The sequence below is a fragment of the Trachypithecus francoisi genome, unplaced genomic scaffold, assembly GCF_009764315.1.
Source record: "Trachypithecus francoisi isolate TF-2019V2 unplaced genomic scaffold, Tfra_2.0 Lachesis_group13, whole genome shotgun sequence".
Taxonomy (NCBI): Eukaryota; Metazoa; Chordata; class Mammalia; order Primates; family Cercopithecidae; genus Trachypithecus; species Trachypithecus francoisi.
Window position 1 is genome coordinate 13,850,545 of NW_022681458.1, and position 16,694 is coordinate 13,867,238.

Genomic DNA, 16,694 nt, shown 5'->3' on the forward strand with positions numbered 1-16,694 from the left:
TGTAACCATGTGCTGCAGCTGAGACTTACATAAAAATGAACAAACTTCTGGCTCTTTCCTCCCCAGTGTGTGTGGATGACAGCCACCACGAAGTGGGTCCATTAGGAGTTCTCCACCACGGGAGGCCTAACGCTCTTCTACACACTGATCTCTTTGATCTACACCTTTTCCTTCCAGGGCGGCCCTCAAAGGCTGAAGCTTCCTTCAGTGAACTCAAAAGTGTTATCCATTTTGTTTTGAACTGTTCCTGCCTAATGGACGTTCCCACACCCTGTTAGGGTTGTGTTTCTCTTCAAGGCAACACTTGCCCTCTCAGGAGGTCATCCATCTAACACTGGAGGGTTTTTTTGATGTTTAGTTTTATTCTCTAAAACTAGTTCCAAGTAGGGAGCAAGTCCATAATGTAGAAAGCTCTGAACATAGAACTCGGGTTAACAAGAGCCTTCCTTCCTGTTTCTCGGGAAATGTCTTCCGCCTGACAATTTCTCTCTACCTCACCCTAAAAGGAGTAAAGCCCACATGATAACATCTGGTGTCAGGATTCTTTTTCCCAGATCCTCAGTGATCTCACCATGAGTCTGTACATCAGGAGGAATGCCTGCTGCTGCCTGTTCAGTGGAAGGGGGAACTCCTCACCCATACGCACTAGGGCAGCCCTTTCTTCAATATATTGCACGTTGGAATCATCTTATCGGGTGGGACAGAGAAAGGAATGCTCTGAGCTCGCTGTTTGGGCCCCGTGTTCCTTCCAAGATAACTGATACTCTCTTGGAAGGTGGTGGAGTTCCAGATGCCACCAGCAGTGCCACCCCGGGAAGAGGAGGTTTCTGCCCAGTCACCAGGAAGGCCAGGGCTCCTCTCACCCAGATGGAGAGGAGGGGATGTGTCCTTTCTCACCTACTGAATGGTAACCACATTCAGCATGCAGTCCAGGACACTAGGGAATAATTCGTTTCTAATCCTGGGAGTACAAAAGCATAACAGGAGCATATCGGACGCTGAGATGTCTACACTGAGTGTAGCTCAACCAGCACAGGGCATGGAAGGGAGAGACCAGCTGGTCATAGGGGTGGAAGAAGAAGGGGACACTCTCAGGCAGGCAATCTGAGGACACAATTTTACAAGCAGTGGGGCATGTGGAACCACGGGCAGGGAAGTGAGACCTCTACCTCATCACCCGAGCACTTCAGTCCCCTGCTTCGGCTTTGGAGTCAGATGATCTTTGCTGCGACCCCTCAACCTTGTTGCTGCAGCATAGCGGTAGATAACACGTAAATGAATGCATGTGTTCCACTGTAACTGGGGTTACTAAAATGGGCAGTAAATGGCCCACAGGCTGTAATTTGCCAACCACCGTTCTAGAGACCATAAGAAGCTTGAGGGCAGGATATTGTTTTATTCAGTGTGATAACCACACACAGGCCTGGGTCATGGAGGGTGTTTGGTAAACATTTGGTGAATGAATACATGACTCTTGGATGTAGCCTACTGTGTGGAGCGGTTTCTCAACCTCAGTGCTACTGACATTTGGGGCCCTATGATTCTTGATCCTGGAGGGCTGTTTGGTGGATTCTAGGATGTCGAGCAGCATCTCTCGCCCCTAGCCTACTAGATGCCAGTAATGACCTCTTCCTCCATTTGAGGATCAAAAGTGCCTCCAGATATTGCCAAGTGTCTGCTGGCGGGTGGGGGGCGGCGGTGCAGAACCACCCAATGTTGAAGACCATTTACGTAGGGAGGGATGTGGCAGGAGATGGGAGATGCACCTTTAGCCTGTAGGGGAGGCATTTGGTGAAGGGGGGAAAAAAAAACTTTATTACAAAAGAAAAAAAAAGGTAACTTAAAACTAAACACACTTTGGCCGGGCATGATGGTTCATGCCTGTAATCCCAGCACTTTGGGCGGCCGAGGTGGAGGTGGATCACGAGGTCAGGAGATGGAGACCATCCTGGCTAACACAGTGAAACTCCGTCTCTACTAAAAATACAAAAAATTAGCCGGGCGTGGTGGTGGGCGCCTGTAGTCCCAGCTACTCAGGAGGCTGAGGCAGGAGAATGGCGTGAACCCGGGAGGCGGAGCTTGCGGTGAACCGAGATCGTGCCACTGCACTCCAGCTGGGTGACAGAGCGAGACTCTGTCTCAAAAAAACAAAACAAAACAACAAAAAAACCCTAAACACACTTTTAAAAGACACAATTGCCTGGGTATTTTTCTAGTTTTATTGCCGCATGATCATCCTAGGCAGACTCTTTGGCAAACTGTTCTTAACCTTACTTCTATGTCATTACATATTTTCCTACAATATTATCTGTAGTAGCTGAGGAACATTGCCATATCTGATTGTGCCACAATTTATTTAACCACTACCTTCACCAATTATTGATTGGTTTGCTGCTAGCTGCTCTGCTAGAAATAAGTTAATCCAGCAAGGCCCTGCTTTTTGGAGCCACAGGCTAGCAGAAAATGAAGACATGGAGCGAGTCAGTTCGGAAGTGTTGAGTGTTAACAAGGGGTAATGTGGGAATTTCTAAAAGGGGAGCTGAACCTGGGGGTACAGAGGGGGCGTCACAAGGAATATTTAAGGCTTTGGTTCTCGAGCTTCACGGACCATCAGAATCCCTGAAGAGCTTGTTGAAACGCAGCTCGCTGGGGCCCACCCTAGACCTGATTTGTTAGGTAAGGAGAGGGCTCTGAGAGTCTTTATTTCTAGCACGTTCCCAGGTGCTGCCACTGCTGCTGCTAGTCCAGTAACTACTCTGATTTAAGGAGTTTCCACTTTCTCACTACAATAAGCAACTGGTAATGATATCTTACGTATGTGCATCCCTGATTATCATGAAGAAATAGTGTAATGGATAAGAACAGAGGTTCTGGAAATAAGGGCCGGGTGTGGTGGCTCACGCCTATAATCCCAGTACTATGGGAGGCTGAGGCGGGCAGATCACCTGAGGTCAGGAGTTCGAGACCAGCCTGGCCAACATGGTGAAACCCAATCTCTACTAAAATCACAAAAAAATTAGCTGGGTGTGGTGGCGTGCACCTGTAGTCCCAGCTCTGAGGCAGGAGAATCGCTTGAACCCAAGAGGCGGAGGTTGCAGTGAGCTGAGGTTATGCCACCGCACTCCAGCATGGCCAATAGAGTGAGACTCCATCTCAAAAAAAAAAAAAAAAAAAAATTAGCCAGGCATGGTGGCGCATGCCTGTAGTCCAGCTACTCGGGAGGCTGTACCTTTAGCCTTTTGGGGAGGCAGGAGAATCGCTTGAATCCGGAAGGCAGAGGCTGCAGTGAGCTGAGATACTGCCACTCTACTCTAGCCAGGGCGATAGAGCGAGACTCCATCTGGAAAAAAAAAAAAAAAAGAGTAGAGATTCTGGAAATAGATGACATGTGTTCATAACTCTGGCTCTACCACATAACCCATGACTCAGTTTCCTGATCTGTAAGAAGGGCTGATTGTGAGGATTATGTGGATTCACTAACATAAAAAGCACTTAGAACACGACCTGACACAGAATAAACAGTACATGTGTTTGCTATTATTGTTGTTTCTTTAAACTAAATTCCCTGAGTAGAATTTCTGGTTTCAAGAATAGGCAGAAATGTAGGATTTTCAAAATATGCCACTAAGGTCATCACCGGAAAGAGTTTTAAAGTTAAATCATCTACAGCATTTGTTCTCGAAGTGTGGTTCCTGGGACTGGCAGCATCAGCATCACCTGGAGACTTCTAGAAATGCAGATTCTAAGGCCCCACCCCAGACCTACCAAGGCAGATACTGATTGCTACCAAAGTGTGAGCCAGTGTTGCAGAATGTCTTTGGGCTTCTGTTCTCAGGAGCAGTAGTGACTGTGTCATTGTGCTGTTTAGTCCTGTGTTTCCTATTGATGTTGCTCAGGTGGATTGGAGGAGGAAGATTAGAGTCCAGGGTTGCTCTAGGCAAGTTAGCTACTCTACTATGTGTGGATGCACAGTCAGGGCCTCACCTGGGGCCACTGAGGGACAGGGAGGGGCCTGCGTGGGAAATCTTTGATTCCTGGTAGCTTGCAACACCAAGTCAAACCTCAACCCTCCATGCATCCTTTTCATGACAGGGTTGCTGCTTTAAGGGCAGAGGGTTTCGGTCAGTGTCTGTGTGAACAGACTCATTTAATGGTTATCAGGCAAGGCTGGTCCCTTAGTAGGATAGGGGAGGGAGGCTCCATGAATTCCTCAGTTGACTGGCATCCTCAGGTTTGTCATCATCCCCCAGTCACTGGAGGGCGGAGGCGAGAGTGCAAGCCATGTAAGCAAGCCCCTTTGACTTAATGTTGGATTTTAGGCTACGTGTTGTCTGCTTGGGCTGCCACAACAAAGTATCACTGACATGGCGGCTTAAACAACAGGCAGCTCTAGATGCAGAAATCCAAGATCAAGGAGCCACGACAGGGCTGGTTTCTCCCAAGGCCTCCCTCCGTGGCTTGCGGATGCCGCCATCTTCCTGTGTCCTCACATGGCCTCTCCTCTGTGCCATTCCAGGGACATGGATCCCCGGGGTCCCTTTCCCTGTCCAAATTTTCTCCTTGCATAAGGAGACTAGTCAGCCTGGATTAGGGCCCAGCCTAACAGCCTCATTGAACAGAATCGCCTCCTTAAAGGTACTATCTCCAAATACAGTCACATTCTGAGATATGGGGGCTAGGACTTCAACATATGAAATTTGGGGGTACACAGATCAGCCCATACCAGGCTACTCTGTAGTAGAGAGAGAGAGAGAATAGAATAGAATAATAAGTAGAGATTGGAAATCTGGAGAAGGCTAGTAATTCAGGAAATTAGGTGTAATAGCAATAGACTTGCCCAAAGACAATTATTGTGTGTGCGCTCCCCTGACTGAAGGGAGATGGTGGCTAATGAATTGAGGCCTTGACAAAAAAGTAACTGCATACTTAGAGAACCCCTCAAGGATTACCCCAACTGCGGCCGAGTCCCCCAGGTTATATCCAGAGCTCTGCAGCTTGTCAGGGGCAGGGTCTGGTGCTTGATGGCCATTTGCACTTCACCCTCTTGGACCCAAGTTTCCTCTCCACATGTGACTGGCTCTGTGACCTTTATGAGCCCCAGTCTCTTCACTGGTACCACCGGCACGTACGAGTACCTAGTCATATGGCTGCTGGCAAGACTGAACCGGACAATCCACATACAGGGATGAGCATCATACCTAGCACATTGTAAACACTCAGTAAAAAGCTGTTTTTAAAAATTGCTGCACCTATCATGCTCCAGATTTAACGTGACCTCAAATGAAACCAATTAAATTTCATTCATTTCTCCATCTAGGCTTTTAAACAATCATTATTAAGGAACATATTTATTATAAATGCCATACATGTTCAGTAGTTTTTTTTTTTAAGTCAAATATACAAGACTATGAAGAAAATGTGAAAACCTGTCTCTCAGTATCTCCCTGGTCTGGCTTCAAATCCTGGCCCAGCCCTTAAGCAAATTATTTGACCTCTCAGAGCCTCAGTTACCCCAACTGCAAGCGGCGATAGTAAAATGCCAACTTCATATCATCGCAAAGACTGAACGAGCTGATGCATGCAGCCAAAGTGGGAAGGAAGCCTGGGGCGGGCACATGGTATAGGCACGGTAAATGCTAGCAGGTGTCATGGTTGCTTTCACCACCAGCATCATAAACTTTTGTGCAGGGTGCAAAGGAGAGCCTGGGCTGGACGGCAGGAGGGGTATGGATGGCATTCCTGGGTCTCCTGGGCCTCCCGGACGTAAAGGTGACACAGGAGAAGACGGCTATCCCGGAGGACCAGGTAGAGTTTCAGTCTCTCCTCTTTTCTCTGACACTGTAAATCTTAGAGTTGTATACAAAATCTCTGACCTCTCAAGTGGCTTTCCAAACGGGATCCTATTCAGATCATTTGCCTTAGATGCTGACTCACCAGGTATCAGAGACAGAAGCAATGAGAACAGAGTGGGATGCATCTCCTATGATCTAACTGATGCTAAACCATCATAAAACCTAGACAAGGCCCTGCATCCTATTCAGTATTTTCCCAAACTGCTATACATCATCATCGAAGTATTGGCCATTTCTGCGGTTCACTTTCCAAGGTCATGAAGGGACTGTCAGCCTGGTGGCCGTGGGGTCACCCCTGAGAGGCTGTGATGAAGACCTTAGGGATGATGTGTGTGTTCTCACCCTCTGTAAGTGGCCGAATTGCCTGGTTTCCTGAGTTCACATCATCTTATCATATAACTATTAGTACACTGATGTAGGAAACAGGGCTCTTTCTTAAAAAAAAAAAGGAGGGGGGGGAAGTGGTGTTGGGAAAGGGGAGCTAGGACTCTTCAGAATAGAAGTGTGAAACAATGCACCAGGAAGCTCGTTAGGCACATGGATCCAAAGAGCCCAAGACACAATCCCATCCCCAGAGAGTACCTGGCCAGGGGTGCAAACTCCTGTACCAGGTTAGTAGTGGGTAGAAATGAATGAGGAGGGCTGGGTGGGGTCTGTAGCAGAATGGAGCTTTGGCTAAAAGCTGCAGCTCAGCTCCAGCCAATTATAGTCTACAGAAATGTGGGCCTACACTCTGCTCTTTTCAAGTTCAAAATATCAACTTGTAAAATCCTGACAGGTCAAAACACATGAGCAGGCCTGATTCGGTCCACAGGGTACCGCTTTGTCATCTCTGGTTGACAGTGTAGACGGGGAGAACCTGCCAGTCTTGCAGAACCAAGAGTAGAACACAAAAACAAAATACCTTTTGGTTTCAATGTCTAACTTCACCTTTTGCTCTTGGTAATTAGAAACAGCTCCTGGCCTTCTTCAATAGTTCAGTGCCTTAGAGGTGCTGGAGGATACAGACCCTGCTCACGTTCTCTAGAACTGTTGATTTCCCATCTGCCAACAACAATGCTAGAATGAGGCCTTCCTTCCATTTCCCTCTCTTCTCAAAGAAGAGAGCCACACTTGTAGATGTGGATCCCAAGCCTTTGCCCTTCTCAGAATGAAGCTGCAATATGCTGGAACCAGGGAAGAGGTCTGGGAGGTGTAAGAAAGACCGACTTTGGGAAGCACCTGCTCTGCAGTTCAGTCTGGGGAGTCCACACTTGCGGTGTGTCATTACACTGTCCTCGTTCTTTTCTTCCTAGCGTATTTCATAACTTACCTTTTTGTTGTGCTTATTGTTTCTTATTTCTCTTCCTCAAGTGTAATGCAAGATCTAGGAGGGCAGGGATTTTTCTCTGTTTTTTGTCTTTATGCTAATGTAGCCCAGGCACCTAGGAGTTGCTTGGAACAAATACTTGCTGACTGAGTTGTGTGTACCTTGGCTGTGCAGCTGTGTACATTCCAGAAGGCGGGGAGGGGCTGAGTCATGCTCCCCTCTGCTCCGAGTGCTTAGCACAGTGCCAGAACAGAGGTGCTTAATGTATTTGTTAAACCGAACCCCCTAACCTGCCTTCGTTTTTTTTTCTTTGTTCCTCCAGGGCCTCCTGGTCCCACTGGGGATCCTGGGCCCAAAGGGTTTGGCGCTGGATACCTCAGTGGCTTCCTACTGGTTCTCCACAGTCAGACAGACCAGGAGCCCACCTGCCCCCTGGGCATGCCCAGGCTCTGGACTGGGTATAGTCTGTTATACCTGGAAGGGCAAGAGAAAGCTCACAATCAAGACCTTGGTATGGATACAGGATCACCCATGTCCATTGCCTGAAGAGTAAAATTTGGGATTAATTTTACTGATTCATCAACACCTTAAATGATCACTAATCTTATATGGGATTATTCTGACTTTTAAAAAAAACACTGGCATGCTCATTCTTAGCTAATCCTTTAAAATTATGATCCTATGAAGTGTCAAAGAAGCTCATTCTGGCTATAATTATTATCTGGCTATAATAAGTATATTATCTGGCTAATAAGTATATTATTAGTGTTATAAAAATGATTCTTCCTCAGTAAGTTAAATGTAACTCTGTTATCAAATGTACTTTTTGCTTCTAAATGTAAATTAACCAGAATGTGGTCAGTTCCTGTACTTATATGTAAAATGGTGCAGCCACAGCACCCTGATGGTTATGTTATAGCACTTGCCAGCATCAACTCCCTACCCTACTACACTTTATTCTTAAATTACAGAAGTTTATTTTGAGGGTCATCTCTTGGTGCTCTTTGTCAATTTTCTTTTCCTTTCTTTTCTTTTTGAGATGGAGCCTTGCTCTGTTGCCCAGGCGGGAGTGAGTGCAGTGGCACGATCTTGGCTCACTGCAACCTCCGCCTCCAGGGTTCAAGCGATTCTCCTGCCTCAGCCTCCTGAGTAGCTGAGACTACAGGCTTGTGCCACTATGCCTGGGTAATTTTTGTATTTCTTTGCCATGTTGGCTAGGTTGGTCTCGAATACCTGACCTCAGGTGATCTGCCCGCCTTGGCCTCCCATAGTGCTGGGATTACAGGTGTGAGCCACCGCACCCAGCCCTTGTCAATTTTCAATAGTAAATTTGCAAGCTGCAGGGACTGATTTTACGTCAAAGGCTTAAGTACCTGGCTGCTGGGAAACACTGTCTTTCCAAGAAAATCATGGTTAGAATGGAAGGTGCAGGAAGGATATGCTGACGGGGACAGTTGACGGTGAGGTGCTTGCCATTACTCTCACTAGGCAGTGACCCCAGCTGTTAATGAGGGTGGTCAAAGACTGCAAACCTGGTGTGGCAACTACTTATACATCCCCTGCATTTCTCCCTTGGGTTTGGCATGGCCTTTCCCATCACAAGGGGCCAGTTTCTTGGAGCACAGGATAAAGGAGGAAGTGATGTTTAATATCCTGAATCAGTTTCCTTCTCTCATCCTCTCCCTCTGCCATCAATTTCTTTCCTGCCTGGTGTTTGTATCATCAGTCTTGCTTCTCCCCCCTTGGTCTAACCAGAGCACACATCTTAAAACTCTGCAGAACTCTTGGGATAAAGTCCAAACTCCTTAACGAGATTGACAAAGGTCACATCCAATGGTCTGATTTATCACTGGACACCCCTGAGACAGACAGACAATACAGACACCCTCTCCTCACATTCCCTGCACTGAACATGTCTGAGTTCTCTGAGCTCCACGCTCCCCTATCTCCGGCCCCCTCTGACGCTGTATCTCTCTCTTGAGTAGTCACTACCACCATCTCCAAGCCTGGCTAAATCCTTTTCATATTTCAAGTCCTAACTTAAAATCACATATTCCAGTTATCCTTCCTTGAGGTCCCAGAACCCTACACTTCTCATTCTTAGGGCTTGTTGTGCTATATTTTCATTGCTTGTTTGCTCATCCAGTTCCCCGCTAGGCCATGAGCTTCCTGAACACAGAGATGTGCTCGGCGCTCACCTCCAGCACCTGCCCTCCTGCTTGGCTCATGAGTGAGGGATGAGGGGATGAGGGCTGGCCCACAGGACCAGGGAGGTGTCAGAAATGGCTTCCCCACCACAAAAGTAGGCTTTGGCGAGGGCCTCCAGATTCCAGAACACGTATCCGCAAAGGCCAGATGGAGGAAGGAAGGGTTTGGGAACACCTGCATGGGGTGCTTGGACACCAGCTGTCTCTTCTTCCTTCCCAAGGTCTGGCAGGGTCTTGCCTTCCCGTGTTTAGCACGCTGCCCTTTGCCTACTGCAACATCCACCAGGTGTGCCACTATGCCCAGAGAAACGACAGATCCTACTGGCTGGCCAGCGCTGCACCCCTCCCCATGATGCCACTCTCTGAAGAGGCGATCCGCCCCTATGTCAGCCGCTGTGCGGTATGCGAGGCCCCGGCCCAGGCGGTGGCGGTGCACAGCCAGGACCAGTCCATCCCCGCATGTCCACAGACCTGGAGGAGCCTCTGGATCGGGTATTCATTCCTGATGGTGAGTCCCGTGCTCTTGAACCCTGGCACATTCACCATTTCCTAACACCTTCTCCCGTCCTTTCTGTCTGGATTGGACAGTAATTCGGAGCACTCTGCACTTAGGACATAAGGTCACAGAGGCTGTTGCAAACCATAGCCTGTTGGGATGCAGGGCCATTATCTTTTAAAAACACTGGGATTGATTTTGATCACATGGGTAGAATTTAGAAGATGAATTTGCGTCAGCCGTCGGTGAAACCGGAGCCAATTTGTGTGCATACTCACCACGCTGACTACGGCTCCTTTTCAGCAGCTTGTATTTTGTTCTTTATAGAATAATCTAAGGAAAAAATGTTCAGATCAGACCCAAACCTGGGTGTGTCCCTGATCGGGTCTGGGGTTGTCTGTGTGTGTCTGAGCCCTAATTCTCTCTTGTTTTCTGGGTAGCACACAGGAGCTGGGGACCAAGGAGGAGGGCAGGCCCTCATGTCACCCGGCAGCTGCCTGGAAGATTTCAGAGCAGCACCATTCCTTGAATGCCAAGGCCGGCAGGGAACTTGCCACTTTTTTGCAAATGAGTATAGCTTCTGGCTGACAACAGTGAAAGCAGACTTGCAGTTTTCCCCTGCTCCAGCACCAGACACCTTAAAAGAAAGCCAGGCCCAACGCCAGAAAATCAGCCGGTGCCAGGTCTGTGTGAAGTATAGCTAGAGAATGCGAAATTCACCAACACATGGCCAAGAGAAACTTCCTAGGGGGCTAAGACTTCCTAGACTGTGCTAAGAGACGTCATGGTGCTCATTTTGGACTCTCTTTCAGTAGTTCCTTCTGTTTTGTCGTGGTTATTCCCAGAGTCCTCTGGTTCCTTTACACATTAAGCAAATGCTGCACGGATGGATCTGTTTGGACCTCCCAGTCTAGATGGAACCTAGATACTCTTATTTTACTGAGGATGACCGAAGAACTGGCTTTATTTAAACATATGCTAATTCTCAGAAAGGCAAGTAGATGATAAAGGCCAGATTACAAATTACATTACTGAAAACTTCATTTGTGGGTGAACAGTGTCTCAAACAATAGAAGTCAATTACTGTATAATACAGTGGGCTTCTGGATGGATTTTACAGGAAAAAATAAACAGGTCAATGAATGAAACTAGAAAGCAGAGATTTTCAACATTTCAGAATGATTTCCTCTGTAATCTATTTTTCCATATACTTTAAATAATGGTAAAACCACGACCCAAAGTGATTTTCTTTTTTTTAAAGAGGAAAAAAAAAAGAAAAATTCACACTGCCAGCATTAACAGTTCGTTTCAAAGGAGAATGAATCATGATGCCAGAAAGGCCCACAGTCGCCGTATTCCAGAGATGCGACATTAGCATAAACACATCACAGATGAATATAAAACATTATGTTCTCTTCTGCATTTTTCAGAGAATAGAAATGCCTACTTTGGCAACCCTTTTGAAAAGTAGCAATTATGGAAAAAAATATATTCAATAAGAGATCAGGAGCCTAAAAGCTATTAGTGAATATTAAGGTAGTTATTCACAAAAATTGACTCCCCATTGCAGGGAACTTCCAGACAGACCACTTTTCCCCAGTCGGGGTCCGGCGTGTCACCGGTGTGTGCGTGCTAATGGGACTGGCGCTACATGGGGCTTACTCAGGCAGGCACACGCTTCATACAAAGCATCTCACTCCCCTCCCCAGGAGAGCCTGCACAGCTTCTTGGACTCACAACGGACACTTTTCTCCACACACATAATGGCAGCTCACTCGGGGACGTGACAGAGCTATCATTATGCACTTGGGAGAAAATTAAGGGCCGACTTAATTAAACTTAGGTAAGAAGATTCATTTAAGTCAGGGTTACCCCACCAGGAGGACATGGCATTATCTTTAAACGAAACAAAGATGATTTATAATTTGAATTTTATGCTCCCGTGGTTGGCTGTTACAGGAGCATCCCATTTTGCCAATTTTAAAGACATTCTTGTATTTTATATCAGTCTCATACCAAGGCAACAGTTTGATATTTGGCATTAGTATTTTCTATAAAAGTTTAGAATGTGTGTCAATTTACACTGAGTATTTTTTCTGTAAAGCAAAAGATCCCTTTTTCTATTTTGCTAGGAATTTGGTGATCTAATCCTAAATTTAAAAGATTTGTTGGGAAAAAATTTTTAGGAAATTCACCTTCCTCATCTAAAAGAAAAAGGCATTTTAGAAAAAACTAAAGAAATGTCTCATGAGCACAACATTCATTTTAGTGCTTAGTTTCCATGCACTTAAAAATCTTAATTGAGAAGAAAAACTCAATTAAAAATTTGTTTATAAGAAATGTTTTCCTTGCCAAACTTTGATTTGGAACGAGCTCTTATGTGCAGAACAAATTTCAAATGAGGTTTGCTATGGGCTGTCCTCAGGGTGGCAATTCATTTTAAGAGTATTTTCTGGTAAAAAGAAAAATGTGTATTTTAAGATGAAATATTTTCTTGATGTAGCAAAATATTTCCTAGTTCATTTGGCCCATTTAATATTTTTTAAACCATGCTCTGGCATGTTGAATATTTTTGTGCACCTAAAATTTGAGCCAATTTCAATCTTATTTATACTTACCTTTCTCCTTCCAAAAAAGCCATATCTATTACCAAAAGTCAACTCTCCTAAAAGTTCAACTTGTTCATCTTGTTGACCTGAGAACATTTTCTGGGAAGAGGTAAGGGTGACAAATGGAACATCAAAAACGTATCTTGCTTGTTTAATTATTTTAAACACTTTAATGTTGGCATTAGAATATTATCTTCATAAGTTAATAAATAAGTTAAAAAAAAAAAAGAACCCACACAAACACAGCCTAAATTATGTAGACAGTTTACTCCAAGTGAGCTTGGGAAGGTATCAGACTGTTCAAATGTTAGTATTACAAGAGCTGTCTCTAAATGCAGCATTCACGCTGCCCTCTAATTTTGTAAAAGAATTTTAAAGGATCAGAAGGGCAGAAAAATAGGAAAAATAACTTACTGGAATAGAAGATCCTATTATCTTAAACCATTATTTTCTTCACCTGGTTATATATCAATGTGCCCTCAATTAGTCTTTCTCTGTGGAGGTGATGGACAAAGCTTTTAAGTTGTTCTCCTAACCCATTATTGGAGATGATCCTTATCAAACCCTCCTCTCCCTGTCCCCCACCAACCTTGTAGACTGGAACATGTCTCGATTGCCCTAATGGGAACTGTTCTGTGCCCGTGCTGGAAATCTGGGATGCTTACTTCTGGGTTCTGATTCTCCGTGAGTGGAGCCCATTCATCCAGGCAGGTTTCCATGCTGTGTGTGGCCCTTTCGTTCTGCTCTCACGCTCCCCACACTGAAAGCTGAATCACGGCTACTTTGGATGGCTACCTCCTCTTGAGCCCCACGCCTGTCTCATACAGCCTTTGTCTTCCACCTCCACCCTTTTAGTAGGCATCTCCCACCTGGTGCTTTAGTTTCAAATCCCAGTTGCCATCTAAGATCCACCCAAACTTGATTTTGTCACCCTCTGGATTCGAATCCTTCTATGACTCCACTGCCCATGAAGTCCAAATGACTTCCTATGGGGTGAAAGGTGCACCGGGGACTGTTCGAGGGTTCCCTCTAGGAGTATTTCCTGTCATGATGAACTGTGTGCAGCTCTACAGACACTCCCAGCACCTCTTCGACTTGGCTCCTGCTTCACCAGTGGTGTCCTCCCTGGGGTCAGTTTGCCCTGTGTGGGAGGTGAATTCCCTGGGGGAAATTTGGGCTCCCTTCTGCTGCTCTTGTGCAGTGCACGTGGCTGTCCTCATTTTCTCCGTTCCCCATTGCTTCTTTAGCATCTCAGTGCACTTCCTTCATTCCATTGCCAAAATGCAAGCCCCTTGAGGGCAGGGACCATGCTTGACTCGTTTTGATATGCCCAATGCGTGGCACAAAGTTGAACACACTGCTGCCAATTCTTTTTTTCAATGACAATTCCTTAAACTCATTAGGCATTAGGTGTTCAGCTCTGCATATAAGGCCTTCATCAGTAAGATGGTTACAAGTATAAACCATTCCCTACTTCAGAATATTTTAATGTTCAACTTATCTGTATACCCACATTCTCTTGTTACAATTATTGCCAGAAAGCCAATTGATAAGCTTTCAATGGGCTTATCACACCCCTCCAAAAATATATTTTTGTTTTTCCTATAAACGGAAATTTCAGACATGAGATTTGAGAGATCTGACTGAGAAGACCCCACAGTAAAATGTGACATGACTTACCTTATGCTGTAATTTGTATTTCCTCAGGATTTAAGAGCTTCCTAGCATAAAATCTTTGCTAAACGTCTGTATACATGTTATTGGTGCTCCGAAAAATAGTCAATGGAATGGTGTACTACAACTGGGCCTTATCATCTTATTCTGAACGTCGTGTAGATTATAGTAAAGCAAACCATTCAGTGTGTTCCAGGAAATTATATTAGATCTGTGTTTCTATCAGTTCACTGGAATAATCTGATAATTGTTACTTTTACTTGGTATGGCTGCAAGAACAGTGGAAAGAGGAGGACTTGAGAGTTGGTCGAACCCAGGTTTGAAATCTGGCTTAGTCATTTTTCAGCTGTTACCCTGGGTGAGTTTTGCCAACTTTCTTAGCTTCATTTCCCTCATTAATGCGGTGGGACATAACAGCTACTCTTGCATTGAAAATTAAGTTAGATTACCTGTCTAGCATACCCGTCATCATACACTTAATGATGGTCACATTTTGTATTTAAAATAAACTAATACGAAAAATATTTCTTGTTTTTATTTTACACAGAATTATCATTCTCACAGGGTATATAAATTACTGATTAGAATTATTTATATGTGGCCAATTCTTAATGTCATTGGGAATGCTGTTTCATTTCAATCCTCAAAGTTACTGTAGCACAGAAAATATCACAATTTCCTGCAGGGATATTATCAGTAAGTCCTGCAGGGAACAAACAATTGACATTAAAAATCAGTACTCTGCAATTGTCACTGTTATTATCTGCCAGAAACTCTGCATAATGCATTTTAAACCACCAAGGCTGGCTGCCACATCCATGTGAAATGCTTGAATTTTATGGTGCTTAAATATTTAATGATTCATGGGAAAAATGTGAAACGTGTCTAATAAATTGCATCCCTTTCTCTAACCTCTGGTTGTAAAGCTAAAGACTTTTAGCATGTAACTTTTGCAAGATGCCTGGTCTACCATTGGCACTTAAATCTTTGTTGTATTATGATTTATAACATGGTTCATTATATATAAAATTCTGTGATGACTTCCAAAAACAACTGTGTTTTATCTGGTGCATTTATTTTCTTTCAAGCCAACGTGGGTTTACTTTTTTTTGTTTTGTTTTCTAGCTTACATTGTAATGTGGCTCACACTTGTGGAAGTGTGAACTGCAGAAGGGAAGAGTGTAGGCTGGAAAGGATGGGATTCGGAGGCTCTTGGCAACACTGTTCTATGCACAGTGATGGGGCGCAGAAGAGGAATGAAAGCAGGCCTCATAGGGAAGGTCTGTATCAACCCCAGGGGAGGTGCTTGGGCAGTGGCCAGTGGGCATGGGGCTTACACCCTCTTGGCCTCAGCTGTCTTATTAGCTGAGTGAGAGAGAATAAGACCATCTGCTTCACAGCACTGTTTGGGGGATTCAAGGTGTGAACGTCAACTACAAAGAGATTTATGAAACCAAAGACATTGTTGGTTTTAACCACAGTGACTTGAAGTCAGGAGTTAGGTATTGATTACATTTCTCTTTACAGCCAGACATGGGGATAGGTGGAGTGTAGATATTTAATAACTGTTTTGTGGACTTTTTTTTTTTTTTTTAAGAGGCATGATCTTACTCTATTGCCCAGGCTGAGTGCAGTGGTACAATCATGGCTCACTGGAGCCTTGACCTCACAGGCTCGAGTGATCCTTCTGCCTCAGCCTCCCCAGTAGCTGGGCTACAAGCATGTGCTACTGTGGCTAATTTTTAATTTTTGTAGAAGCAGGGTCCTGCTCTGTTGCCCAGGCTAGTCTTAAACTCTTGGCTTCAAATCATCCTCCTGCCTCAGCCTGCCAAAGCACTGGGATTACAGGCATGAGCCGCTGCACCCAGCCTTGGACTTACTTTTAAGTAGGAAGGAACTTCATTGGTATTTGGGTCAACCTTTTACCTGATAAGAGAAATAAGGATACTCAACTAACATTTCCTGACCATCTACTATGTGACAGGAACAGTACTGGCTCTGCTATATATGCTTCCTGTCAACCCTACAGCTGTCCCATTTTGCAGACAAGGAAACTGAGCTTTTGAGAGAATAAGTAACTTCTTTAAGGTCATACGGTCACCACCTAGTAGAATCCAAACCCTCGTCTGTCTGTTCTTAAAGATAATGCTTTTATCCTTTACTCCATTACCTCCCAGGGGCTTTCCCCATTTGTGAATTGGTTAGAAAATAGAGGGTCTCACATAGAGGTGTCCTGGATTGCTCCTGTCACTGCAAAGCCCCTTGTTTTACGGGTTCTAAGGTAGCCCATCCAGCTCAGCTTGGAGACTCTCTCAAGCTGTTCTGGAGGGAAGGGGTGAGGAACCCATGAGGACAGAGCTCTTTTGGGGGATCCCAGAGGCCTATATCTCAGGCCATGTCTCCTGTATTCGTTCATTTTCATGCTGCTGATAAAGACATACCCAAGACTGGGCAATTTACAAAAGAAAGAGGTTTATTGGACTTACAATTCCACGGGCCTGGGGAGGCCTCACAATCATGGCAGAAGGTGAAAGGCACGTCTCACAT

The 16,694-nt window shown here is 45.1% G+C and overlaps 2 protein-coding genes across 5 annotated transcripts in view; one reads left to right on the top strand and one right to left on the bottom strand.

Moving 5' to 3' along the window:
- Positions 1-16,694, top strand: part of COL4A4 (collagen type IV alpha 4 chain) — a 168,843-nt gene that overhangs the window by 123,403 nt on the left and 28,746 nt on the right. For 2 of the 3 annotated variants that reach the window (XM_033230018.1, XM_033230019.1), the window contains 4 exons: positions 5,689-5,805; positions 7,484-7,672; positions 9,590-9,876; positions 10,305-15,197. In XM_033230018.1, coding sequence (XP_033085909.1) covers positions 5,689-5,805; positions 7,484-7,672; positions 9,590-9,876; positions 10,305-10,568 — 857 coding nt within the window. In that variant the 3' untranslated portion in view covers positions 10,569-15,197. Of the gene's footprint in view, positions 1-5,688; positions 5,806-7,483; positions 7,673-9,589; positions 9,877-10,304; positions 15,198-16,694 lie in introns of those variants that run through there. The other variant, XM_033230020.1, reaches the window with a different exon arrangement.
- The window catches only part of RHBDD1 (rhomboid domain containing 1), a 214,585-nt gene that overhangs the window by 23,273 nt on the left and 174,618 nt on the right, over positions 1-16,694 (bottom strand). The gene's annotated exons all lie outside the window — the stretch shown is intronic.